The sequence below is a fragment of the Portunus trituberculatus genome, chromosome 38 (assembly GCF_017591435.1).
Source record: "Portunus trituberculatus isolate SZX2019 chromosome 38, ASM1759143v1, whole genome shotgun sequence".
NCBI lineage: Eukaryota > Metazoa > Arthropoda > Malacostraca > Decapoda > Portunidae > Portunus > Portunus trituberculatus.
In genome coordinates, this window is record NC_059292.1 from 11,265,900 (window position 1) to 11,293,464 (window position 27,565).

Here is a 27,565-nt window from a genome sequence, read left to right on the forward strand (position 1 = left end):
CCTCTCGTGGACAACACAGGCTCTGCCGATACAAAGGCCTGACTCAGAAGAAATTCTGTGTCACCTGTAGCATCAAGATCAAGATCAAGATCACACACACCTATCACTGCCCAGTCAAAACATAACAGTGTCACCAGCAGCTCATCTTCCTTAGTTCAACTTACCACCAAAACACCCTGCAATGTGGCCTAACGTTCCTAAGAAGACCAGGAAGTGTCTTACTCTCGAAGTGAAGCTGGATATTCACAGACAAGAGAAAGGCTAGAAAACTAATAACATTGCTTCCCACCATGGCTTGACTCCATCTACTGTCTACTATTTTCAAGTCAAGAGACTATTAAGAAAGCTAGTGACACCTCATCTTCCTTGCAAGCTAAAAGAACCACCAGAACTCGTGACTCTACAATGGATAAAATGGAAAGCCTTGTGGAAATGTGGTACATAAGTTTTGTATGCAGTACCATGATGCGCACTTTGTTTACATTCCACAGGTTGCCGGTTAGTGTATTTCCCGTTTCATTCTCCCTCCCTTCATAAAGTTAAGATCATCAACATCATAAAGTTACGTACATACATACATTAGTGTACATTATAATGACTTAAATTAAACTACCTAAATGTTTAACTTCATAATTTTTACTTTCATTCAACCTTTTACTGTACTATGATGCATTCTCGCTTTGCTTACTCTCAATGGAAGTTCAAATCAGGGGTTAAACTTGTTATAATCGGTTTAACGAAGTTTCGCTAACAAGTGTTTTTAGGAACATAACCCCTTCGTTAAACGGGGTTGTCTGTATATATGTATATATGTATATATATATATATATATATATATATATATATATATATATATATATATATATATATATATATATATATATATATATATATATATATATATATATATATATATATATATATATATATATATATATATATATATATATATATATATATATATATATATATATATATATATATATAAATAATATATATATATATATATATATATATATATATATATATATATATATATATATATATATATATATATTTATATACATATACATACACATATATATATTATTACGTACACCACACAGCTGCGGTTAACTGCTACAGCTCACTAGAGTGTTATTCTGGCAAAATCGCCAATTACGGTCAGTACAGTGGGGAATATAAACACTCCACAGAGTCCCCACTACTATAACTCACAGCCAGAACCCTCAGGTTCTTTCAAGGTCGCCAACAGTGTATAATTTCACTGTAAGGAATCTCCTTAGCAACTCCTTCTCCTCCTGTACCCAACCAAGTAGAATTTGTAAATGGTAGATGTTATGTGTAACAGGGCGAGCCTTAATACCCCTAGAGAAACCGCCCACAAGGACAATTCCAACTCTCTATGAAGTATTAATGCTCTCCACACGCCTTGTCCACAGACTATGATAACTCACAGACCAGAACAACACGCATGGTATATTACTATACGATCTTACTACAAGTGCTTCTTAACACCTGTCAGACTGACATAGTTACTACTACTACAATATATGATGTGTACAGCACATCCAGTGATGTACACACAAGAGACATACGGGTGACAATAGCTATGCACAGAGTCCAGATACTGTACAGACAAGTCTGGCAGACGACAACTACGCACCACTGGCCGCCATGAAGCCTCTCAGCATTCAATAGTGTGCGTGGCTACTACCATACAATACAGTATACTACTGATACTACACAAAAGATGGTGGGGGCACACAGCCCACCAAACCCCACTGGTGACTACAACCACCAACAGCAAAAACAGGACAAAACAATACGTGGTCCGCCACACCCGAGTCGAACATGAGAAATGCAGAACCGTACACTTTCTCAGAACAACAAGCCTGTTGTTCTACACAGCCACAGTCTAGTAACAAAGCTACTCAAGGGAACACAACTCCCAGACCGATGACTAATGAGCAACAAGAGAAGCCCAGCAACATGAATCTCCCCACACTGTGCCAGACCGACAAGAGTGCGTGTCTATCTCCGCTGAAGGCTACCTTGAGACTATAAACAGTATACTATTGATACTACACAACAGATGGTGGGGGCACACAGCCGCCCACCAAACCACACTGGTGACCACAGCCACCAACAAAACAAACAGGACAAATGTCTCTCCGCCACACCTGAGTGGACGAACGCACGAGAAGTGTAGCCAAACTTCATTTCTCTAAGAACAACAAGTTGTTCTACAGCCACTCTGAGTAACAAGCCAGCTACTCAAGGAGGCACAACTCCCAGACCGATGACTAATGAGCAACAAGAGAAGCCCAGCAACAGAATCTACACTGTGCCAGACCGACGAGATCTCATCTCCGCTGAAGGCTACCTTGAGACTGATCGAGGCTCGCAGGCATACAAAATGGTGGAAACAAAGAGATTTCGCACAGTGAACAGTGACAGCCCACGCTTGACCATAGGCTCATATAATATAATAACAATAAAGGGATTATGATTTTGTTATCACAATATATATATATATATATATATATATATATATATATATATATATATATATATATATATATATATATATATTTCTTCCTACAGTTAAAAATGGTTCATTGTTTGTTTACATTTCTCTATCTCAACAGAACTTCCAAGTCAACTCCAAGATACTGCTCTGTTGTTTATGACTACAAAGCTGTTTGAAGAGTTTCTCATAGAGAACAATCCAAAATAGCAACTAATAACGACTTCTATGAAGGAGCCACCACGTTTGTTTACAGTTGACGAATGCTACAAAGACAGTAGCGAGCTTGTGTGTGACGACCAGCGTTGACTAAAGTTAATAGTCTTAAGAAATATGGTGGAAAAGTGCTAGTGTGACGTCATCTTTACTGTTTTGTGTACATCCCACCATCCCTTGTACAGAGGATCGTTGTAATTCGACCGTTCACAGTTTGAATTATCGCCAATTCGAACTCAGTTAATTAATACCCAATCTTCAAGGTTCAACCGACTGACTCGCCAATTCGACATTCATATCTTGTGCGCCACCCACCTGGTCAAATCCGCCACCACCACAAATTCGTCTCCAGCCTGCCAGGCAGAAGTGTAAACCACATATGTCACACATTCAAAAAGTAGCGGATTCTACTTTTTATATATCTTAAATTCATAATCTCTACCTGCATTTTTCTACTTAATTCATGATATGTTTCTTGATGACATTATTATAATATATTTGCAATTTTTCTAAATATTAACAATAATAAGGATGATATTAACAACATCAATAAAAGTAGGAATAATAATAATAGTAGTAATAATAGCCATGACATTGAGAACAGTGTAGTTATGGTGCTTTTTTTTTTTTTTTGTGGTGAGTAGGAAACTGATGACATCACGCTTCTCTCGCCTCACCGTATGTCAAGAAAATTACTTACTAGATAATGCAAATCTTTAAAAAAAAGTGATCCATAGGAAGTGAAAGGAAAAATCTTTAAGGCAATAAGAAAAATTAAGTTTTGTTTAGAAGAATAAAAAATATTTTGGTTAAATTTAGTAAAGCATGGAAATAACTTATAAAAGAAAAAAAGCCAGAGAAAACTTATTGAAAACATGGTACATCGTGAAAGAGGATTCCATTCCCTTCCCCTTAACCCCATGGAAAGAAATGTGAGCGGATAGTGGTAAGTACAAAATATAGTAGTTAAAGTAATATGCAGTAGTTTTTTGTATTGGGCTACATTGTGGTGAAATCAGCTACTTTTCAAGCATGCTTCTGCTACTTTTCATTAGGAAAATCTGGCAACACTGCCTGTGTTCCTCTCTGCATCTCTCGCCCTAGGCATTGTCCAAGTAGGCCCTGTCCACCTCCTGCCTCCACAGCTTGAGAAAGCCATCCAGAGCCCTAAGAAGCACAATTTCCTGCCTGTCAAAGATAAACTTGAGCTTATAAGAAAGTGTGAGGCAGGTATAGCTCACAGTGTGGTTGCAGTGCAAATGGGTGTCCCTAGATCAACAGTATCATCAATTTGGAAGAACAAGTACCGCAAGACTGCTGCAATTGTTTTTATTTCCAAAAATGTACTGTACAGCACCCTAATGTGTTTAATAAAAAAAAAAGTTACATATATATGAAGCCTTTAATAGTACTGAATTAGTGTTATTTTAGAGGTTATAGTGATAATTTGGGGGGTCTAGGCTGAAGGTTGGTCCCTATCCCTCCTTATTCTTAAGTATCTTACTAGAAAAATAGTTTCATTCAAATAAAAGCTGATTCGACCAATGAAAAACCACCCTAACCCTGTCGAATTGCAAAGATCCCCTGTACTGCTTATGTACCATTTTTTGTTCCAGATTATACATTTAATGTGCTTTTATACATTGTTTTCTTACCTATTTGGGTTATGTACAAGTTTTTTCTTAATTTATAAGGGGTAGGTAGAGGAAATTCCGCGCATCTGGATATTTCACGTATCCGCCAGGGCCTTGGCTGCTATAATTCGGATATGCAGGTGATTACTGTAATATTAATAATCAACCACCCTTAAAAATAATTTTGTTACTGTATGTCTTGTGTGTGTGTTTACCTATTTGTGTATTACAGGGCCCGAGCTAAGCTCTCTGTGTCCTGTCTCCTTGTCCACTCCTGTCATATCTCTCTTTCATCTGATTGACACACATCAACGACATCACTGCTCAGTTTATTCCACTTATCAATACTACGATGTCGGAAACTGTATTTTCTCACGTCATTTAGGCAGATGTCTTTTATTAATTTTTTTTTCCATGTCCCCAGAGATGATTACTTGTGGTCACCTTTATTAACTCTCTGTCCAATATGTCAATCTTGTTCACCAATTTATACATAGTTATCATGTCTCCTCTTGTTCTTCTCTCTTCTAATGTGGTCAGCCCCAGTCTCCTCAGTCTTTCCTCATAGTCTGACTCCCTGAGTCCTGATACCATCCTTGTTGCCAGCCTCTGTACCCTTTCCACCTTCTTCACATTTTTCTTCATGCGGTGACCAGACACAAGCTGCATATTCTAACTGGGGTCTTATTAAGGTACATAATATCTTCTTCATCATTCCTTCATCTAGGTAGTGGAATGCAAGGCCAATATTTTGAAGCATGTTATATGTTTTCCAAATATCTTGTTAATGTGTTTCTCCGGTGACAAAGTGTTTTGCACAGTTACTCCTAAGTCTTTCTCCTCATTGGTCTCTTTAATTTTCTCATCACCCAGCCTGTAATCCCTGTTTGGTCTGTATCTACTTCTTCCCATTTTCATAACATGGGTCTTGTCTATATTAAATTCCATCTGCCACTCTTTACTCCACTCATATATTTTATCAAGATCTTCCTGTAACTTGTTACAATCTTCCACATTCTTTACTCTCCTCATAATTTTAGTATCATCCGCAAACATGTTCATGTAACTGTCAATTCCTACTGGCATATCATTAACATAAATCAAAAACATGATGGGACCAAGCACTGACCCTTGTGGAACTCCACTGGTTACCTTCTTCCAGTCGGACTTCCTTCCTCTCACCACTGTTCTCATTTCTCTTCCCACTAAGTAATTTTGCTAGTTTATCATTTACTCCTCCAATCTTCTTTAGTTTCCATATCAGTCTATTGTGTGGTACTTTATCAAAGGCCTTTCTCAAGTCCAGGTAGATAGCATCCACCCATCCCTCTCTATGTTGTAGTATGTCAGTCACTCTTGAATAAAAACATAATAAACTGGATACGCACGATCTTCCTTTTCTGAAACCAAACTGTCTTTCACTCAGAATGTTTTCACTTTCTAGATACTCACTCCACTTAGCTTTAATTACTTCTTCACATACCTTGCACAATATACTAGTCAACGATACTGGTCTATAATTTAGCGGTTCCATTCTACTACCATTCTTATATATAGGCACAATGTCAGCTCTTTTCCACTCTTTCAGGACTATTCCTGTTCGTATGGAGGTTTCCACAATATCAAATACGGGGTTCAACAATTGATCCTTACATTCTTTTTAGCAACCTCCCAGATATGCCATCAGGCCCCATTGATTTATTAATATCCAAATTGCTTATAATTTTCCTTACATCTTCCTTAGTAACCATGATGTCCTGCATTTGCTTTATTTCCGTAGGCCTTTCTCCTATAAATTGCTCCTCCTTTGTAAACACTTTGCAAAAGTTGTCATTCAAAATTTCAGCTATATCTCTAGCATCCTCATATACTTCTTCCACATTTTTTACCTTTTCTATTGCCTCCCTTATATTTAGTTTTCCATTTGTGAATTTGTGTGTGTGTGTGTGTGTGTGTGTGTGTATTTACCTAATTGTAATTGTAACATACGGGAAAAGAGCTATGCTCGTACTGTCCCGTCTCCATATCTACTAATGTCCAGCTTTTTCTTAAAATCATGAATATTCCTTGCGTTGACCACTTCCACGTCTAAACTATTCCATGCTTCCACCCTTCTATGAGGGAAGCTATATTTTTTCACATCTCTCCTATAAGTGGCCATTTTAGTTTTTTCCCATGCCCTCTCGACATTCTTTCATTCCACATACACAGATCTTCCCTATCCATTTTTTCCATGCCAATCATCACTCTGTATATTGCTATCAGGTCTCCCTTCTCTTCTGTTTTCCAGGGTCGGAAGTTGCATTCTGTTCAGTCTGTCTTCATAAGTCAAATCTCTTAAGTCAGGCACCATTTTTGTTGCAGCCCTCTGTACTTTCTCTAGTTTCCTTATGTGTTTCTTTAAGTTCGAGCCCACTGTATTGTTGCATATTCAAGCCTTGGTCTTATCATTGCAGTAATTATTTTCTTCATCATTTCTTCATCTAAATATACGAACGCCACTCTTATGTTCCTCAATAAGTTCAATACTTCTCCAATTATTTTGTTTATATGTCTCTCTGGCGATAGGTCATTGGTAATTGTCACCCCAAGGTCTTTTTCTTCATGACTGGTTTTTATGTCTTCATTTCCTATCTTGTACATACTCCTGATTCTTCTTTCACTCTTGCCAAACTCTATTTTCTTGCATTTTGTCGTGTTGAACTCCATTTGCCATGTACAGCTCCATTTCCATATTCTGTCCAAGTCTTCCTGGAGTAGTTCGCAATCTTTGTCACATCTCACTTTTCTTAACAATTTTGCATCGCCTGCAAATAGGCTCACATAACTGGACACCCCATCCACCATGTCATTTATGTAGACCGCGAACATTACTGGTGCCAACACTGATCCCTGTGGAACTCCACTCTCCACCAAGCCCCATTCTGATGGTCTGTCCTTAATTATTGTTCTCATTTCTCTTCCTACCAAAAGTCTTCCATCCATTTTAGTAAACTGCCATGCACTCCTCCTACCATTTCAAGTTTCCAGATCAGTCTCCGTGTGGTACCTTATCAAAGGCCTTTTTAAATCCAGATATATTCCATCAGCCCAACCATCTCTTTCCTGTATTACATCTATCACCCTCGAATAGTAACATATCAGGTTTGTCGTGCATGAACGCCCTTTTCTAAAACCAAATTGACACTCACAAAGTATGTCATTTTTCTCCAAGAAGTCTGTCCATCTATTCTTCACCACCCTCTCACACATCTTAGCTACCACACTTGTAAGTGACACTGGTCTATAGTTCAATGGGTCTCTTGTTACCTGATTTATAAATTGGGACAATGTTAGCTCTTTTCCAGTCTTGGGGCACTACACCTTCCCTTAATGAGGCATCAATTACTTCACAAACTTTTTCTGCCAGTTGCTCCCTGCATTCTCTTAAAATCCATCCTGATACCCCATCAGGTCCCACAGCTTTTCTCACTTCTAAACTCCCCATCATATTCTTGATCTCCTCCACAGTTACTTGAAACTCCTTCATAATCCCTTTCTGTTCCATTACCAGTGGTTTGTCAAAAGCAGTCTCCTTTGTGAATACCTTCCGAAAGCATCCATTCATAGCCTCTGCCATTTCCTGGGATCCTCACTGCATACTCCATTTACTTCTAAACTTTCAATACTTTCTCTATTTTTGATGTTGTTGTTCACATGTCTGTAAAAAGCCTTGGTTGGTCTTTACATTTATCAATTATATCCTTTTCTTGTTTCTTTCTTTCTTCTCTTCTAATCAACACATATTCATTTCTTGCTCTTTTGTAACTTTCCCACTGCTTAATCCGTCTTTTCCTTCTCCACCTCTTCCATGCATCCTCTTTTCTTGTTCTAGCCTTTTCACATCTATCGTTAAACCAGTCCTGCTTTCCAACTTCTCTATGTTGTCTTATTGGTACAAATTTTTCTCACCTTCTTTGTATATTTTTATAAATTCCTTCCACTTTTCATTTGCTCCTTAGCACTCTTGAATTTCATCCAATTTGTCTCTTGAAAGAATTTCTTTAGGTTTCCAAAATCTGTCTTGGCATAATTCCATCTTCCCACTTTATATTCTTCATTTCTTCTAGATTTCTCTTCATCTATCACCTTGAACTCCAAAACTGCATGATCACTCTTTGCTAAAGGGCACTCCACCCTCATCTCCTCAATGACCATTGGCTCTGTACTAAAGACCAAGTCCAGTCTTGACGATGCTCCCTCTCCTCCAAACCTAGTATCTTCTTTGACCCACTGAGTTAACACATTTTCCATTGCCAGTGTCAATAGTGTATTTCCCCATGTTGTCTCTGATCCTTCCATTGACCAGTCCTCCCAACACACCTCTTTACAATTAAAATCTCCCATCATTATAGTTCGTTCACAGCCACCCAACATTTCTTCCAGACATGTTCCTGTATCACTTATCATTTCTTCATATTCCTGTACTGACCATGCATTTGTCTTAGGTGGTACGTACACCACTATGTAGTGCCTCTTTTTCCTTCATTAGTTTCTGCTCTGATCTTTAGCACTTCTGCCTTTCCCATACCTTCTTTCACTTGATCCACCTTTATATCTTTTTAACCAGCAACATCACTCCTCCTCCCATCTTACCTACTCTATTTCTTTTCCAAACATTATATTTCCTTCTCCAACCATCATCAGGTCTTCTCCTCTCTCAGTTTTGTTTCAGTAAGACCCACAATATCTGGGTTCTTGTCCCTCAAGTAATCGTTGAGTTCTAAAATCCCCGATATCACTCCATTTATGTTGGAATACATTACATTCCGCTCATACGTAAGTTTCTTTAGTCCTTTCTTGCTGTACTTTTCTGGGTTATGAACCACTTCCTCAGTCTCATATCCAAGATTCTCCAGAACTGTTACACAGTTCAAGCAGGGCTCATAGTGACCTGTATCCATATCTACATTTGTCTAACTTCTTAAATTTGTGCACACTTTCTGTTGTTACAATCTCTTCACTTAATCCATTCCAGATTTCTACTGTCCTATGTGGAAAACTGAACTTCTTGATATTCCTATGACACTGACTATTCATGATTTTCTTGGAATGCCCTTTTGTTTATGTGTCTCCCTGCTCCGTCAGGGTTACCCGGTCTTGTCTATCTTTCTTCTCCATACGGTTTACAAACTTATACGTTGTTTATAGGTCTCCTCTTTCCCGTCTATCCTTCAAAGTTGGTAGCTCCATCTCCTTCAGTCTTTCTTCATAGGAAAGATCTTTTATTTCAGGGACCATCTTTGTAGTAGCCCTTTGTATCCTTTCTAGTTTTTTTAATACCTTTCTGCCTATATGGCGACCATACCACTACTGCATATTCTAGTCTAGGTCTTATCATAGTGGTTAATACCTTTTTCATCATACTTTTATCCATATAATTGAATGCTACCCTGATGTTTGTTAGCGTCTTGTATGTTGAAGCAAATAATCCATTTATATGTATTTCTGGAGTCATGGTGTTTTGTATAATCACTCCCAGGTCTTTCTCTTCTCTTCTTTTCATTATGATATCTTCCCCCATTCTATATTCCCATGTAGGTCTTCTATTACTTTTACCCATTTTCATTACATGGCATTTCTTAGTATTAAATTCTAATTTCCACTTCTGGCCCCATCTCAAGATCTTATCAATATCTTTCTGTAATTCCATACAATCATTTTATTTTTCTAACTCTCAAAAGCTTGGCATCATCTGCAAACAAATTGATGTAGTTGCTCAGGCCCTCTTGTATGTCGTTGACATATACAGGGATACTTCAACATACGATCGTCCTAACATACAATTTTTTTTATATACGACGAAATTTTTTATATAATTTATGCCTTGAAATACGACGATATTTTCAAGATACGATTAGCCCTTGGTAGGTGGCGCAGCGATCGCTCGGCTACCCGCATTCACCTGAACATTCAGCCCGCGTTGTGTACGTATTGTTGTTCATCCTTTGTGCATGTAGGTGTCTGTGCTCCTCGGCAGTGTGTATTTTTTATTAAGTTTTGTGAACTCATGGGTCCCAAAAGTAAAAGTTTGGCGAGAAATACACAAAATAGCCTGTATTGACGTACTGATTACACTTAGAAATTCAATAAACGAGTGAGTACAAATGGTTTTCTGCCCACAAGCAACTCTTCCTCTTTGCAATGCAAAAAACCAGAAGTCTAAAGATGTCATGGTTACCAAAATATCACAGGTTGAATGAGGTAGTATCATTGATTTACATGGCCTTGCGTCCGATCAGGTTTAGCGGCCTTGGCTAGAGCGAGAGGAAATGGACCCCTTGTACTCACTCCCTCCCTCCCTCCCTCTCTCCCTCTCTTTCCTTAATGTTCATCCTGATCCATCTGGTCCCATTGCCTTCCTCACATCCACCTTTTCTAGCAATTCTCTAATTTTCTGTTTTCTTACCATAATGTGTGTGTGTGTGTGCATGCGTGTGCATGAGGGGAGCGACAAAGGCGGGCTCTCATTGGCTGTCATCAGTCATGTCACCGTATCCCTGCCTCCCCATTGGTCGCTGAGCGGCACAGGTGGAGATACATAGGTGTAAAATTCGCTGTGCGGTCACTTTAATGTAATGCCGATACGATCGATTAATGCCTTCACTACCAGCAGAATTTCACCATTATTGCCATAATACTGAACTTCTGACAGCACAGATGTTAGCCAAACACAATAGGAAGAAAATAGTGCTATACCACAGCTTGCTGAGACAGCCAGGGTGAAAATTCAGGCCTCCCATTGCCTACCCCAGTACATACGTCATTATTAAGTGAGTGCGAGTTTTTTTTTATCGACGGCCACACATTCGTGCATACCCCTCCAAAGAATGGGAATTTCAACCATGTTGCAGGTCGAATTTTGACTTGGACGTTGTAGATTCAGAAATCTGAAGGCAAGACGAAGAAAATGCTATACAAACCTCAAAATCAGCCAGGGTGGCGCTTACGTCACTACTATTCTGAACACCTCAATTGTTGGGCAGACTTCAAGCCTGAGACACTTCAAAATTTAGCTGATAGTGTGCCACAATGTCTAAGAGATGTGCTCAAGAAAAAAGGAAATGCAATAAAGCACTAAGTATTAGGCAGAGTTAGAATTTGTATGTTTTTGGGGGATCTGACATAAAATGTGTAACCAAAAGCTATTGGTGTGGTAACTTTTCACACAGACAGTAAAGTGACCACTTTTAATGGCAGAAGTTTGAGAATTCTAAGAAATGTAAAATTTGGTAGCTTATATATGAGGATTCTACTACAAATATGAAGTTATGGATGGTGAAATGAGAAATCGATGTGCAAGGGAGAAAACATGAAAAAGCACAGGAGATAAGATACCAAGTAGCAATATTATCACACCAATTATTACATATCCACATGAGACAAAGGTATGAAATGAAAGACTATCGTTCATGATCCAAGAAGTTGAAACAAATTACAGAAAATATTAAAAAAGTAAAAATATTCCATATTTACCTAATCTATGATTAGTAACAAATACACATACTAATAAAAGAACACAATCAACAATGTAAGAGTACTGCATACTAATAAATATCGTAGCCTTCCTGTTTATAAAATTACAACTGCAAACAAAACTGAACACTCACTCTCTAGAACTTCTCTCTCCTTCACCAAGCCATCCAAGGCCACAGTTTCATCTGCAAAGCTGATTGTTCTGTATGTATCTGTGTCATTTAGGATGGTGCTGCACATTGAGAAATCAGGAGGCATATCTGAAAAAAAAAGACATGTGGAGAATAAAAAAGAAAACATTACAATAAAAATGTCCAGGTAGGTATAATATATATATATATATATATATATATATATATATATATATATATATATATATATATATATATATATATATATATATATATATATATATATATATACAGTAAGCCCCCACACTTGGCAAATTAATTAGTCTGGCAAAACTACCGCCAAATGTGAATTTTGCCAAGCACAAGTTCTTTATACCATATAAATTGCCAAAGAAATGCCTCAATCAGTCTTTGGTCATTGCCAAAGTCCCTCTTTTGACCCCTAAAATACCATCTTTTGAGCTGAAATAAAATCTTTTGCCTTTACATATTAGAACACATATATAGAACAGACCAATATACAATAAATAAAGCTAATAAGACATGATATAAAGGCTGTAATTCCCGCTTTTCCACCCGTTTCCTTTAACAACTTTCGTCCTTGCTGCCACCACCATTGTCCTTACCCCAACTGGTACCACCTGTTGCGCTGGTAGAGGCCATGTTGGCGGTAAATCGCCAGAATTCGTTCCCACACTAGCAGAACAGAGAGTAGCACAAACAAAATGGCTGAAGGGGATTCTCACACTGTGTTCTGATATGTTCAGAGAGAGGTCTGACGTCACCGCGGAGCAGCGTGGTTCGCCGTGCGGCCACCAGGGGACCACCAAGTTTGAATTCAAATCGCCAACCGTGCACTCGGTGGTCCGTGGCCACCCTACTGCCAAAAGTGAATTTTGCCAAGCTGAGATTCTCCAAGTGCGGGGTCTTACTGTATATTGTTACAGTTATGTCTGCTCACCGGGGAGTGTGACGTTCTACAGGGTTCCCAACACTATATTTCACAGCAGTCGCACCATTCAGAAGATTACTTCCTCAGCCACCGAAGCAACTCATCTTGCTGATCCCCTTCTAAGTGCTCAACATTCTCCTTCAAGAGATGAAAGCTATTCTGTTCCCGCTGCCCCGTAGGAACGACAGGTTCAGGCCCAATAACTTCTGGTGCCTCTCCCTCCCGGCAGAAAAACAAAACTGAAGATGCCTCTTGCACGGCAGAACTAAAAGAGCCCTTCTGGCTAGTAGAACGAAAATAGGGCTTCAGCATGTTAACATGACACAGCTGAGCCCTCTTGCGCCTGTCAGGAGTGACCACCAGGTAGTCGAGGTCACCCACCTTCTTTTCTATAACATAGGGGCCACTATAGCAGGCAGCAAGCGGCTGGCCCTGAAGTGGTAACAACACAAGCACTTCATCTCCAGGGGCAAAACTCCGATACTCGGCCCTGCGGTCATAATACCCCTTCATAGTCTGCTGGGCCTTGCACAGGTGGGTCTGTGCCAACACTAATGCCTTGGCCAACCTCTCTCGACTGCTCATGAGGCTTTTAAGCAGTGAGACAGGCGCTCAGGCAACGGCTGACACCAAGCCTCCTGAACTACGTCGAGCGGCCCACACACTCGGTGTTCAAACACTAGTTGATTGGGTGAGAAACTCATGGACTCAGTGGGCGCTTCTCTCATCGCAAATAAGACAGGGAACACCCTCGTCCTAATCCTTATCTCTCTCCATGCAAAAGCTCTTGAGCATGGTCTTAAGGGTTTGATGATATCTCTCCAGGGCTCCCTGAGACTGCGGATGATAAGCACTGGACACGATGTGCTTGATCCCCCATGCGGTCATTGTATCTTTAAACAACTTTGAAGTAAAGTTGGTCCCCTGATCGGACTGCAGTTTGGCTGGCAATCCAAAGTGTGTAAAGAAATTCAACAAAGCCTTCAGCACCACCTTAGAATGAGTGCTTCTCCCGGGGAATTGCCTCAGGGTACCGAGTGGTAACATCCATTATGGTCAACAAATACTTGTGACCAGCCCTGGTAGCAGGCAGAGGACCTACTATATCAATCAAAACCCTCGTAAATGGAGGATCAACAGCAGGGATGGGGTGGAGTGGCGCCACAGGGGGTGTCTGATTAGGCTTGCCCACCAATTGACAAGTGTGGCAGCACTTAAGAATTGTGGCTACTTCTCCAGGCATGCTGGACCACCAAAAATTGCGACGCAGGCGAGCGACGGTCTTTCGGATGCCCAGGTGTCCAGCCATGGGCTCCTCATGTGCCAACAGCACAAGTGCCTCCCGCAGCTTATGCGGCACAACTACTTGCAGTAATTCACCATCGTCACTCTCCTGCCATCTCCGACACAACACTCCTTGGTGCAAAACAAACTCCTCCCTGCCCTCCAACTCCTTACTTCCCTCACCCACTCGAACAAAGAAGGAGGACAATGCTGGGTCCTCCTGCAGTTTACGAATGAGCTCTGCAGGCTCTAGCTAGGTAAGAGAAAGGGGAACTATGGGGTCATAGGGTTGAGGCAATGCTGCAACCCTACTTCCCACACAGCATCGAGGACGGAGAGCTGGCCCAGGCTGTTCCACTCCTGCCACATAATCCGGTGAGTCCTCAGAAGGATCATCACCAGCCAGGCAGTCACCAGGCAAGGGAACAGCTTGCTCCCTGCCTCCACTATGCTCCGTAGGGGAAGAAACTTCCAACTCCCCCGCAGAGCTGGAAGCCTTCCCACCCTGGGTACCAACTTCTAACAAACTGCCTGACTAATCAGGCTGGGGCCTGTGCTGAACATCAGAGCCCTCAGTCTCCTCACCAGGAAGCAACTCAGCATGAGTGCTCTCTCCGGAGTGCTCTGCAGAGTGAGGATAACCATCAAATAACTCAGCTACACCCAACACTCCGTCCTCACTCTCAGCAACAACTCCACCCAAGTCCGGTGCATTAACAGGTGACTCCACGCCTACACCGTCACCCTCTACACCTGAACTCACTGGCGAGCCTGACACTGGCTCCACCACATCAGCACTGCTACTCCCATCTGGAGTCAATTCCATCTGGCTACTTGCTACCTCCTGGGTAGTAACAGGCTCTCTCTGAGCCCAACGGGCCTGAGAGCGGGTAACAACATTCACAGAGTCCTGCACCACTTGCCCAGACTCTTCAGCAACCTCACCCTCATCGGAGGTCAGAATCCATACACGACCACCAGCCAAATCATTCCCAAGCAGGAAGTCCACTCTTGCGACTGGCAATTCATCCGCCACTGCTACCTGAGCCGTAGCAGTGACAAGGGGACATGACAGCATCACCTCAGCCGTCACAAACTCCTTCACAGTGTTAAGTTCACGACACAACACTGCCTGGCTAGATGTCATCTTCTTTCCAGTGACATTACGGCACACTGACTGCTGTGCACCCGTATCTCGCAGTACGGTGACGGGATACTTTGTGCCACTGATCTCAACAGTGCCTCCACACAGGAAAGGACGGCACCAGTCAAGCTCACTAGTTTTAGTAAGTGCGGGAGTGGCAACAGGGGGAGGGACAGGTGGGCCAACCTGCACTCCCTCTTCCAAAGACGACTCAGGCACACACCGTGCCTTCTCAACTCTAAAGCCTGAAGGAGAAGTCAACTCATCATTACAAACTTTGTCTGGCCACACCAGCAAGGCAACTGGCTTCTGTGAGGACTTGGGAGTTTCGGTTGTTACAAACTTTGGGTAACTGAAATTAAAATGCCCTTTTGCTCGGCAGTAATAGCACGTGGGCTGGTAATCATACTTGGGTGTTTTGGGGGCCGCCTTCCCCGCCGCCCAATCCTTCGCAGAAAAAGGAGGGGTGGGGACCTGGGGCTTTCCCAAACCCATCTTACTGCCAAATCCAGTGTATCGTCTAAAATGGCCTGAAGAGCCCGAGGAAGAACTGCCACCACTCCTGGGCCTCCCTAGGACCACCTTCCTTACGATTCCAACTCCCAGGCTGCTGTACAGGACGGTGGGCCAACACATAATCATCAGCCCATGTAGCAGCCTCCTTCAAAGTCCTAAACCTCTTCTCCCTCAACAGAGGTACCAACTCCTTATTGGCAATGCCAATGAATTGCTCCATAACTACTAACTCCTTCAGGGCCTCGAGAGAGTCAACACCCTCACTTGCAATCCACCTCTCAAACACTTGCTCCAAAGAACGAGCACACTCGAGGTAGGAGTCACTAGCTCGCTTCCTCTTTCCTCTGAATTGCAAGCGATAGGCTTCTGGGCGCAGCTCATATGCCCACATGCCCACAAGATGTCAGCCTTAGACTCCTCATAATCATCCAGATCATCAGCTGACATTTTGTCATAAACTTCCAAGGCTTTTCCCTTGAGCTTATTTGCGACCAAGCCTACCCATCTCTCTTGTGACCAAGCAAACTCCTTGGCCTTCCTCTCAAAGCGAACAAACCATTCAGCCACTTTAGCCTCATCAAACTCAGGAACTAGCTGGAAACTTTGAACTAAAGTACGCTCTATACTCTGTTCTCCTCCTCCTCCTACTGTACCTCCAATAACTCCAGGCGTACTTACAGCATGGCGAGTTCTCTCCCACTCCAACTCTCTATCTTTATCTGTCTTTTCCCTCTCCAGCTCCAATCTCATCATTTCCATCTCTCTAACTTCCTTCTCTGCTGCTAGTCTCTGAATGTCTCGTCTCTCCTCCGCCTCTCTAGCCCTCTCCTCAGCAGCTAGTCTGTTTGACTCTCGCCTCTCTTCCGCCTTTCTAGCCCTCTCCTCAGCAGTTAGTCTCTTTAACTCTCGCCTCTCTTCTGCTTCTATCTCCATTTTCCTTATTTCCAGCTTCAATCACAGTTCCTCCAGTCTGGCAGCTGACTGGACACTATCAGCAATACTGCTCGTTGGACTAGATCGTTGGGAGCCTCCCCTGCTTACAATACTCCTGCCAGGGCTAATACGTCCCATATCACCTTCACTGGGACCGTCACGTCCGTTATCATGAGACATAGGTGCATCCCCACTGACCCTACGCACGGCCAAGGACTCATCATACCAATGTGGTGAGTCACCGCCAGCCTCTTGCCGGCTCACACCAGCACGCGCACCCTCATCATCTTCTGGTGAGGTGAACAGGCCAGTAACTCCCTCCATGGTGCTCATTGGGACTCGTTCTCACAAAAATAAAATAATATAAGTAATAATACCCCACACAATAAACACTACACCACTATAAAGCACTTGGTTTATAAGTCCTGTCACGGTCGCCAATTTGTTACGGTTACGTCTGCTCACCAGGGAGTGTGACGCTCTACAGGGTCCCCAACACTATATTTCACAGCAGTCGCACCACTCAGGTTCTTTCTGCTGAAAGTGTGCAAGCTCATACCAGACTGCTGTCCTCCATGGCGTCACAACAGCCCAGTGAGGCGACGAGACACTCTGCTATCACTCGTGCCTAATGAGGATTTGGTAATGACGCCAGCATGAACCAATCCCTTCCCTGAGCCTTGCACACCCAGCCCCTAGTATTAGACAAATAATACTACAGAAATAGAGATCGCCAGCAGTGTATAACCTCCCCCACTGCTAGGGAATCTCCTTAGCAACCCCTTCTCCTCCTGACAGCAAACCAAGTAGAAGTTATAGATAGTGTATAAGTTACGTGTTATAGGCGAAGCCTTAACCCTTTCAGTCCGGGGACGTATATATACGTCATGGTGGCTACGCGTGCCAGTCCAGTGACGTATATATGCGTCCACAAGCCTTACCTCCAGTCCAGGGATGTATTATTACGTCTTGTGGGCCATAAGCGTTTTAAATGAGTGTACCCAAGAAAACCAGCAGCCATTCATTTTCTTAGATATGTATATTATCTAGGTAAATGAATATATGTAACTATTATATCGCAGACAAGAATAAGTTTTCGCATGAAGGTTTATTTTTTCTCTGTTTCATCAGCTGTAGCAGCCACAGCCACCAGCTTACAGACGGAGGAGAGAGAGAGAGAGAGAGAGAGAGAGAGAGAGAGAGAGAGAGAGAGAGAGAGAGAGAGAGACATCATGTCCGTCATTCCCACCCCCCACTATCTGGTGATAATCTCTCTCTCTCTCTCTCTCTCTCTCTCTCTCTCTCTCTCTCTCTCTCTCTCTCATAGTGTTTCCATTCGTAGTTTGTTGCAGGTTTTCGTGTGTGTGTGTGTGTGTGTGTGTGTGTGTGTGTGTGTGTGTGTGTGTGTGTGTGTGTGTGTGTGTGTGCGTGCGTGCGTGCATGCGTGTGTGTGTGTGTGTGTGTGTGTGTGTGCTGACATATTGAAGCTTCTCTCTCTCTCTCTCTCTCTCTCTCTCTCTGTTCGCGCTTAATTTACGCGGAGGTGGAGGGGAGTGCGTGGCGGAGGTGGAGGGCTGTGAGGGAAAGGCGGAGGTGGAGGGGACTGCGGTGAAGCCGGAGGTGGAAGGCTGTGAGGGAAAGGCTGAGGTGGAGGGGAGTGCGGTGAAGCCGGAGGTGGAGGGCTGTGGCCTGGTGGTGGTGAGGGTGGGCAGAGGAGGTGTCTTGCATTGGGTAGTGGGGAGTGGTGGCTCCAGGCATAGCAAATGGCAACATATACCTGTCATGCAAAATATACAATATTTCAAACACAAAATAAATTAAGCATGAACAGAGAGAGAGAGAGAGAGAGAGAGAGAGAGAGAGAGAGAGAGAGAGAGAGAGAGAGAGAGAGAGAGAGAGAGAGAGAGAGAGAGAGAGAGAGAGAGAGAGAGAGAGAGAGAGAGAAAGCTTCAATATGTCAGAGCACACACACACACACACACACACACACACACACACACACACACACACACACACACACACACACAAACAAATGCGAAAACCTCCAAAAAACTACGAATGGAAATACTATGAGAGAGAGAGAGAGAGAGAGAGAGAGAGAGAGAGAGAGAGAGAGAGAGACAGAGGAATTATCACCAGATAGCGGGGGATGGGAATGATGGATATGATCTCTCTCTCTCTCTCTCTCTCTCTCTCTCTCTCTCTCGTCTGTAAGCTGGTGGCTGTGGCTGCTACAGCTGACGAAACAGAGAAAAAATAAACCTTCATGCGAAAACTTATTCTTGTCTGCGATATATTAGTTACATATATTCATTTTCCTAGATAATATACATATCTAAGAGAACGAATGGCTGCTGGTTTTCTTGGGTACACTCATTTAAAACGCTTATTGCCTACAAGACGTAATAATACATCCCCGGACTGGAGGTAAGGCTTGTGGACGCATATATACATCACTGGACGGGGGCGGGTAGCCACCATGATGTATATATACGTCCCCAGACTGAAAGGGTTAATGCCTCTCCACACATCTTGTACCCAGGCTGTAAGTGCCCACAGACTGGGACAAGACGCGTGGTGTATATTACTATTATTAAATGCAACAGATGCTTGTCAGCACCTGTCAAGACTAACTCCACGTGCCTACGGTTTACTACACAACACGATGCGTATTCCACATCCTGTGGTATACACAAGCCCAGCTACCAACTCCGGGTGACAACCAGCCACGCAGGGAGTCAAGATACGCGTAGCTAACAGGTCGTGCAGACGATGACTGCACGCCAACTGGGAGACAGCATGAAGCTTCCCACCAGACAACCAGTGTGTGTGGCTACGACCACTATAAACAATATACTACAGAAACTACACAAAAAGATGAAGGTGGCACACAGCCGCCCACCAAACCACACTGGTGACCACGGCCACCTAAAAAATAACAATCGGGACAAGACAATACTGCGTCCCTCCGCGTCGTCACTCAACAAGAGGGGACGAACGCAAAAACACAGGAAATACAGCCAAACCAGCTACACCTTCCCCTGGAACAACAAACCTGTTGCTCCACACCGTCACGGCCTAACCAAAAGCAAACAAGCTACTCAAAAAGGAGGGCACAACTCCCAGACCGAGACTGTTGAGCAGCCAGAACAGCCTAGCAACACGTGTCTCAACACTGTGCCAGGACCCCAAGAGCGCACGTGTCCACCTCCGCTAAAGACTGACTAAGTACTGACGAAATGCCTGCCAGGTCCAGCGAGGCCCGCGCTGTGTGGGGAGGCCGCCATACGACACGAAATACTAAATTAAAAGGGGAAATAATGCGGTGCCCCTCACAATATATATACACCTAACCCACAGTGATGATTACTGTATATATATATATATATATATATATATATATATATATATATATATATATATATATATATATATACACCTAATGCACAGTGATGATGACTGTATATATATACACCTAACCCACAGTGATGATTACTGTATATATATATACACCTAACCCACAGTAATGATTACTGTATACAGTAAAGTCCCGGGTTATGTCGGTCTCGAGTTATGTCAAACTCGTAGTTACGTCAGTACACTATAAGGCAATATAAGATTAAAAAAAATAAAAATTTATAAATCGTAAAGTGTGGGATTTATTGTTATTGTTGGTGGTTGCCCGCCACACCGCCCACCTCACGCTTGAATACAATAACACCCTGCCTCAGTTCCACCACACCATCGCCTCTGGCAAGAGTGTTATCCTACTTCTGCGTTTACTGACTCAAGTTCTTAGTATCTTGCTCAATGGCACCAAAGAGAAAACTCCTTAGTGACAGCAGTGATGCTAAGAAAAGGAAAACCATTATGCTACAAGAAAAAGAGGACATAATTAAAAGACATGAGAAGGGAGGCAGTAGCTGTGTGTGAGGGAGGGAAGAAGAAAATGGGAAGCCCGTTACCATGAAAACGGGGAGGTTGACGACCTTGAGGGCTCGCACACCCATCACAACAATAACAACTCCAGAGCCTTCGCCTGGGCCACACGACACTCGTAGCTGACTTGCACCGTCTGCGCCTGTCTGCTGATCCCTATTGCCCTTTCCTATTGCATTTCCTGCTCCGCTGCCCACACTTCAACTCCCATCGCACTGCACTACGCTCCCAGCTGTCCGCCCTGTGGGCATCACAAAATTCGACCTATCAACCCTCCTGGCAGCCTCAGGCGTCCACCCCTCTCGGCAACCTGCAGTCCTTCGCGTTCGTAGCCTTAATCAATAACAAAAACAAGCTTGTGTTTCATATTCCTACATAGTTCTAAATAATATAACAATATAACCTTTAACTTACCTGAATGACCATAAACAATGATTGGTTGAAAACTCAATAATATGCTTTGAAATGTACGGAAACTCGAGTTACGTACAAAATAGACTTATGTCATGTTTCAGGAACGTAACTCTGACATAAACCGAGACCTTACTGTATATATATACACCTAACCGACAGTGATGATTGGCTGCTGGCTCCTCCTCCTCCTCATGATCATCATCTTTCTCCCCTTCTACCTCTTCCTCCTCCTCCTCCCCCCACCTAAACATTCGTCAGTGTGTGGTTGGGATATGGGTAGTACTACTACTCCTACTAAAACTACTACTACTAATACGGGTGCACAATAACGACTTTCTAAATGCGGTAAAACTAAATTTTGCAGATTTTCACAAGTGCGCGATAACACCTAAACGCAATAACGGAGGGGGTCGATAACGGATAGTTAGGTGTGTGTGTGTGTGTGTGTGTGTGTGTGTGTGTGTGTGTGTGTGTGTGTGTATATATATATATATATATATATATATATATATATATATATATATATATATATATATATATATATACAGTAAGGTACCGAGTTACGTCAGAGTTACGTTCCTGAAACACGACGTAACTCGATTTTGTACGTAACTCGAGTTTTTGTACTTTCAAAGCATATTATTGAGTTTTCAACCAATAATTTTTTATGGTTATTCAGGTGAGTAAAATTTATATAGTTGTATTGGTATATTATTTACAACTTTGTAGGAATATATTGATTAGGGCCGCGAACGCGAAAGACTGCAGGTTGCCGAGAGGGGCGGCCTTAGGCCACCAGGAGGGTGGGCAGGTCGAATGTTGTGACGCCCAGGCCGGACAGCTGGGAGCTTTGTGGAGTGTGGTAGGAGTAGAAGCGTTATATAAGTAAAAGGTTATAGTTATATTATTTACAAGTATGTAGGAATATGAAACACAAGCTTGTTTTTGTTGATTAGGGCCATGAACGCGAAGGACTGCATGTTGCCAGAGGGGTGGACGCCTGAGGCCGCCAGGAGGGTGGGCAGGTCGAATGTTGTGACGCCCAGGGCGGACAGCTGGGAGCGTAGTGCAGTGCCGTGGGAGTAGAAGCGTGGGCAGCGGGGCAGGAAATGCAATAGGGATCAGCAGACAAGTGCAGACGGTGCAAGTGAGCTGCGAGTGTCGTGTGGCCCAGGCGAAGGCTCTGGAGTTGTTATTGTTGTGATAGGTGCGTGAGCCCTCAAGGTCATCAACCTCCCTGTTGTCATGGTAACGAGCTTCCCATTTTCTTCTTCACTCCCTTACACACAGCTGCTGCCTCCCTTCTCATGTCTTTTAATTATGTCCACTTTTTCTTGTAGCGTAATGGTTTTCCTTTTCTGAGCATCACTGCTATCACTCAGGAGTTTTTTTTTTTTTGGTGCCATTGAGCAAGATACTAAGATAGTCAGCAAACGCAGATGTAGGAACACTCTTGCCAGGGGCGACGGTGTGGTGGAACTGAGGTATGTAGAGTGTTATTGTATTCAAGCATGAGGTGGGCGGTGTGGTGGATAACCACTAGTGACGCCTGGCGGCCAACAATAACAATAAACCGCGCTTTACGATTTATAAATTTTCAAGTTTTTAAATCTTAAATTGCCTTATAGTGAACTGACGTAAGTGCGAGTTTGACGTAACTCGAGACTGACGTAACCCGGGACCTTACTGTATATATGCATATATATATATATATATATATATATATATATATATATACAGGCAACCCCCGTTTAACAAAGAGGTTACGTTCCTAAAAAACACTTCGTTAAGCGAAACTTCGTTAAGCGAACCGGTTATAACAAGTTTAACCCCTGATTTCAACTTCCATTGAGAGTAAGCAAAGCGAGAGTGCATCATAGTACAGTAAAAGGTTTAATGAAAGTAAAAATCATGAAGTTAAACATTTAGGTAGTTTAATTTGTCATAATAATGTACACTAATGTATGTATGTATGTAACTTTATAATGTTGATGATCTTAACTTTATGAAGGGAGGGAGAGTGAAACGGGAAAGACACTAACCGGCAACCTGTGGAATGTAAACAAATTGCGCATCATTGTACTGCATACAAAACTTATGTACCACATTTCCACAAGGCTTTCCATTTTATCCATTGTAGAGTCACGAGTTCAGGTGGTTCTTTTAGCTTGGAAGGAAGATACAGTCTCACCAGCCTTCTTAATAGAGTCTGCTGACTTGAAAATAGAGACAGTATAATATGGAGTGAAGATAGTGGCCAGCACTGCTATAGTTTTCTGGCCTCTTTTGTGTCTGTGAATAATATCTAGCTTCATTTGGAGAGTAAGAGACTTCCTGGTCTTCTTACGAACACTAGGCCAATTACAGGGCATTTTGGTGGTAAGTTGAGGTAGGGAAGACAAGCTGCTGCTGACGCTGTTATGTTTTGACTGGGAGTGAGTGTTGCGCATGCTGTCCACGAGAGGCTTGATCTTGATCTTTATTCTATAGGCGTCCCAGGATTTTTCCTGAGGCAGGCCTTAGTACCAGCAGCTCCTGGTGTATTCAAAAGCCTGTTAGCTTGCATGATATGGTAGGGCTTTCAAATTTGGAAAAAAATTACCTGGATAAAACTTCGATAAAGCGACTTTGGTGTTCGTTAAACGAGCAGATGGTAGTAAAATGAAACCTTCGTTGTAGCGAAATTTCGTTGTGTGAACCTTCGTTAAACGGGGTTGCCTATATATATATATATATATATATATATATATATATATATATATATATATATATATATATATATATATATATATATATATATATATATATATATATATATATATATATATATATATATATATATATATATATATATATATATATATATATATATATATATATGTAAATATATATACAGGCAACCCCCGTTTAACGAAGGGGTTACGTTCCTAAAAAACACTTCATTAACCCTTTCCTTCCAGCAATCGCATATATATAATTGCATCAATGCGTCCGTAGCGACGGCAATCATACCCGTAATCAAGAATTTTCACGCCTCAATTTTGAGCTCCAAGCACGGTTTCTCGAGTCAGATGGTGAGTGGAAGTGTCTGGCATGTTTCCACATGTAGTGTTGTCACTATAGCTCTGGAAATTTAGCGGTAACTAAGCTATTTTCCCTTTCTCCGGGCGACACTTGGCAACCCCAGCGACCCGCCGGGTGGAAAGCACCATGATAAGTGCGAAGAGACATCCTGATAAGAGCGAAGGATCTCAGATCATAACTAACCATGGAGCAGGACAGAACATATGTATTTAGCAGTGCTTCTGAGTTTGAAGACAGTGACAGTGAATATTTAGAAGAAGAAACTGAAGAAAGCGAAGACATTAGTGAGGACTCGGAAAGTGAAAAAAAATATTACCTATCATTCTTTCATGTTAATTTTTTCATTATCTTCGATTTTAAAATAAAATAGTAGAAGGTAACTTGTCAGAGAGAGAGAGAGAGAGAGAGAGAGAGAGAGAGAGAGAGAGAGAGAGAGAGAGAGAGAGAGAGATCAACTAACAGGTTGGCGCATGAAAGCGTGTGTAATTTACCTCGGTCGCCTGCTGGTCACCCAGCCAGTCTTCCCCATTATGTGTGTGTGTGCGTGTGCGTGTGTTTGTGTGTGTGTGTGTGTGTGAGAGAGAGAGAGAGAGAGAGAGAGAGAGAGAGAGAGAGAGAGAGAGAGAGTGTGTGTGTGTGTGTGTGTGTGTGTGTGTGTGTGTGTGTGTGTGTGTGTGTGTGTGTGTGTGTGTGTGCGCGCACGGTGTCATCGCTCTCCGGGCTGTTTCTGGAAGACGGATCACACAGCGGGAGGAGGAGGAATCCTTGATAAGGCATAAACTGAACTTTCAGATGTCACATCGAGCTACAAAGTACATCATTGTATTCAGAATAACAAAGAGAAAATAATTATTAGTATTCAAACAGTTTTCTGACAATTTCTAGGTTTACCATTTTTAGCCGTCATAGCAAATGGGAAAATAGTTTAAATGCCGGAAGGAAAGGGTTAAGCGAAACTTCATTAAGCGAACCGATAATAACAAGTTTAACCCCTGATTTGAACTTCCATTGAGAGTAAGCAAAGCGAGAATGCATCATAGTACAGTAAAAGGTTTAATGAAAGTAAAAATTATGAAGTTAAACATTTAGGTAGTTTAATTTAAGTCATTATAATGTACACTAATGTATGTATGTACGTAACTTTATATGTTGATGATCTTAACTTTATGAAGGGAGTGAGAGTGAAACGGGAAAGACATTACCCGGCAACCTGTGAAATGTAAACAAAGTGCACATCATGGTACCGCATACAAAGCTTATGTACCACATTTCAACAAGGCTTTCCATTTTATCCATTACAGAGTCACGAGTTCAGGTGATTCTTTTAGCTTGGAAGGAAGATACGGTCTCACCAGCTTTCTTAATAGAGTCTGCTGACTTGAAAATAGGAGACAGTAGATGGAGTCAAGATGGTGGCCAGCAATGTTATCAGATTTCTGGCCTCTCTCATGTCTGTGAATAATACCCAGCTTCACTTCGAGAGTAAGACACTTCCTGGTCTTCTTAGGAATGTTAGGCCACATTGCAGGGCATTTTGGTGGTAAGCTGAACTAGGAATGATGAGCTGCTGGTGACGCTGTTATGTTTTGACTGGGGAAAGAGTGGTGTGTGTGATCTTGATCTTGATCTTGATGCTACAGGTGACGCAGAATTTCTTCTGAGTCAGGCCTTTGTATCGGTAGCGCCTGTGTTATCCACGAGAGCCTTGATCTTGATCTTTATTCTACAGGTGTCTCCGGATTTCTCCTGAGGCAGGTCTTAGTACCAGCAACTCCTGATGTATTCAAAAGCCTGTCAGCTTGCATGATACGGTGGGGCTTTCAAATTTGGGAAAAATTACCTGGATAAAACTTCGTTAAAGCGAGTTTGGTGTTCGTTAAACGAGCAGATGGTAGTAAAATGAAACCTTCGTTGTAGCGAAATTTCGTTGTGTGAACCTTCGTTAAACGGGGGTTGCCTGTATGTGTGTGTATATATATATATATATATATATATATATATATATATATATATATATATATATATATATATATATATATATATATATATATATATATATATATATATATATATATATATATATATATATATATATATATATATATATATATATATATATATATATATATATATATATATATATATATATATATATATATATATATATATATATATATATATATATATATATATATATATATATATATATATATATATATATATATATATATATATATATATATATATATATATATATATATATATATATATATATATATATATATATATATATATATATATATATATATATATATATATATATATATATATATATATATATATATATATATATATATATATATATATATATATATATATATATATATATATATATATATATATATATATATATATATATATATATATATATATATATATATATATATATATATATATATATATATATATATATATATATATATATATATATATATATATATATATATATATATATATATATATATATATATATATATATATATATATATATATATATATATATATATATATATATATATATATATATATATATATATATATATATATATATATATATATATATATATATATATATATATATATATATATATATATATATATATATATATATATATATATATATATATATATATATATATATATATATATATATATATATATATATATATATATATATATATATATATATATATATATATATATATATATATATATATATATATATATATATATATATATATATATATATATATATATATATATATATATATATATATATATATATATATATATATATATATATATATATATGCAGTGATCCCTCATTTATCGCGGTTAATGGATACCAGAACACCCCGCGAAAGGTGAAAAACTGCGAAGTAGGATTTGCCTCGCCTAGGAATTTTGGTGTATGTGTATGTGGGTACCAGAATGTTTAACCCGTACAGCGTCAGAGACTTACGAGATACATCAGCTACTCTGAGCGAACCGGGCGTCAGAGATGTATGAGATACATCGGCGAGCTTCCTCGTGTTTTCGGAGGTATTGCGTCCTCAAAACCTACCAGTATACTGCCATCATGCACTGTAGACATTGCTCATGCTGCCTCCTCCTCCCTGCTAACATGAATGCTTCCTGTATTTATTTATTACATATCTGAACTTTAGCAGTTTCTGCTGCCTTCAGCTCGGTGTTGCGGTAAACTGATGCCTC

At 40.9% G+C, this 27,565-nt stretch overlaps 1 protein-coding gene across 2 annotated transcripts in view; it reads right to left on the minus strand.

Moving 5' to 3' along the window:
• LOC123514718 (DNA topoisomerase 2-binding protein 1-like) overlaps positions 1 to 27,565 on the minus strand; it is an 89,613-nt gene that overhangs the window by 39,471 nt on the left and 22,577 nt on the right. For both annotated transcript variants that reach the window (XR_006677684.1, XM_045272789.1), the window contains exon 6: positions 12,030 to 12,155. Coding sequence is in view for 1 of the 2 variants with exons in the window: in XM_045272789.1 (XP_045128724.1) it covers positions 12,030 to 12,155 (126 nt within the window). In the remaining variant the exon portion in view is untranslated. The remainder of the gene's footprint in view (positions 1 to 12,029; positions 12,156 to 27,565) is intronic.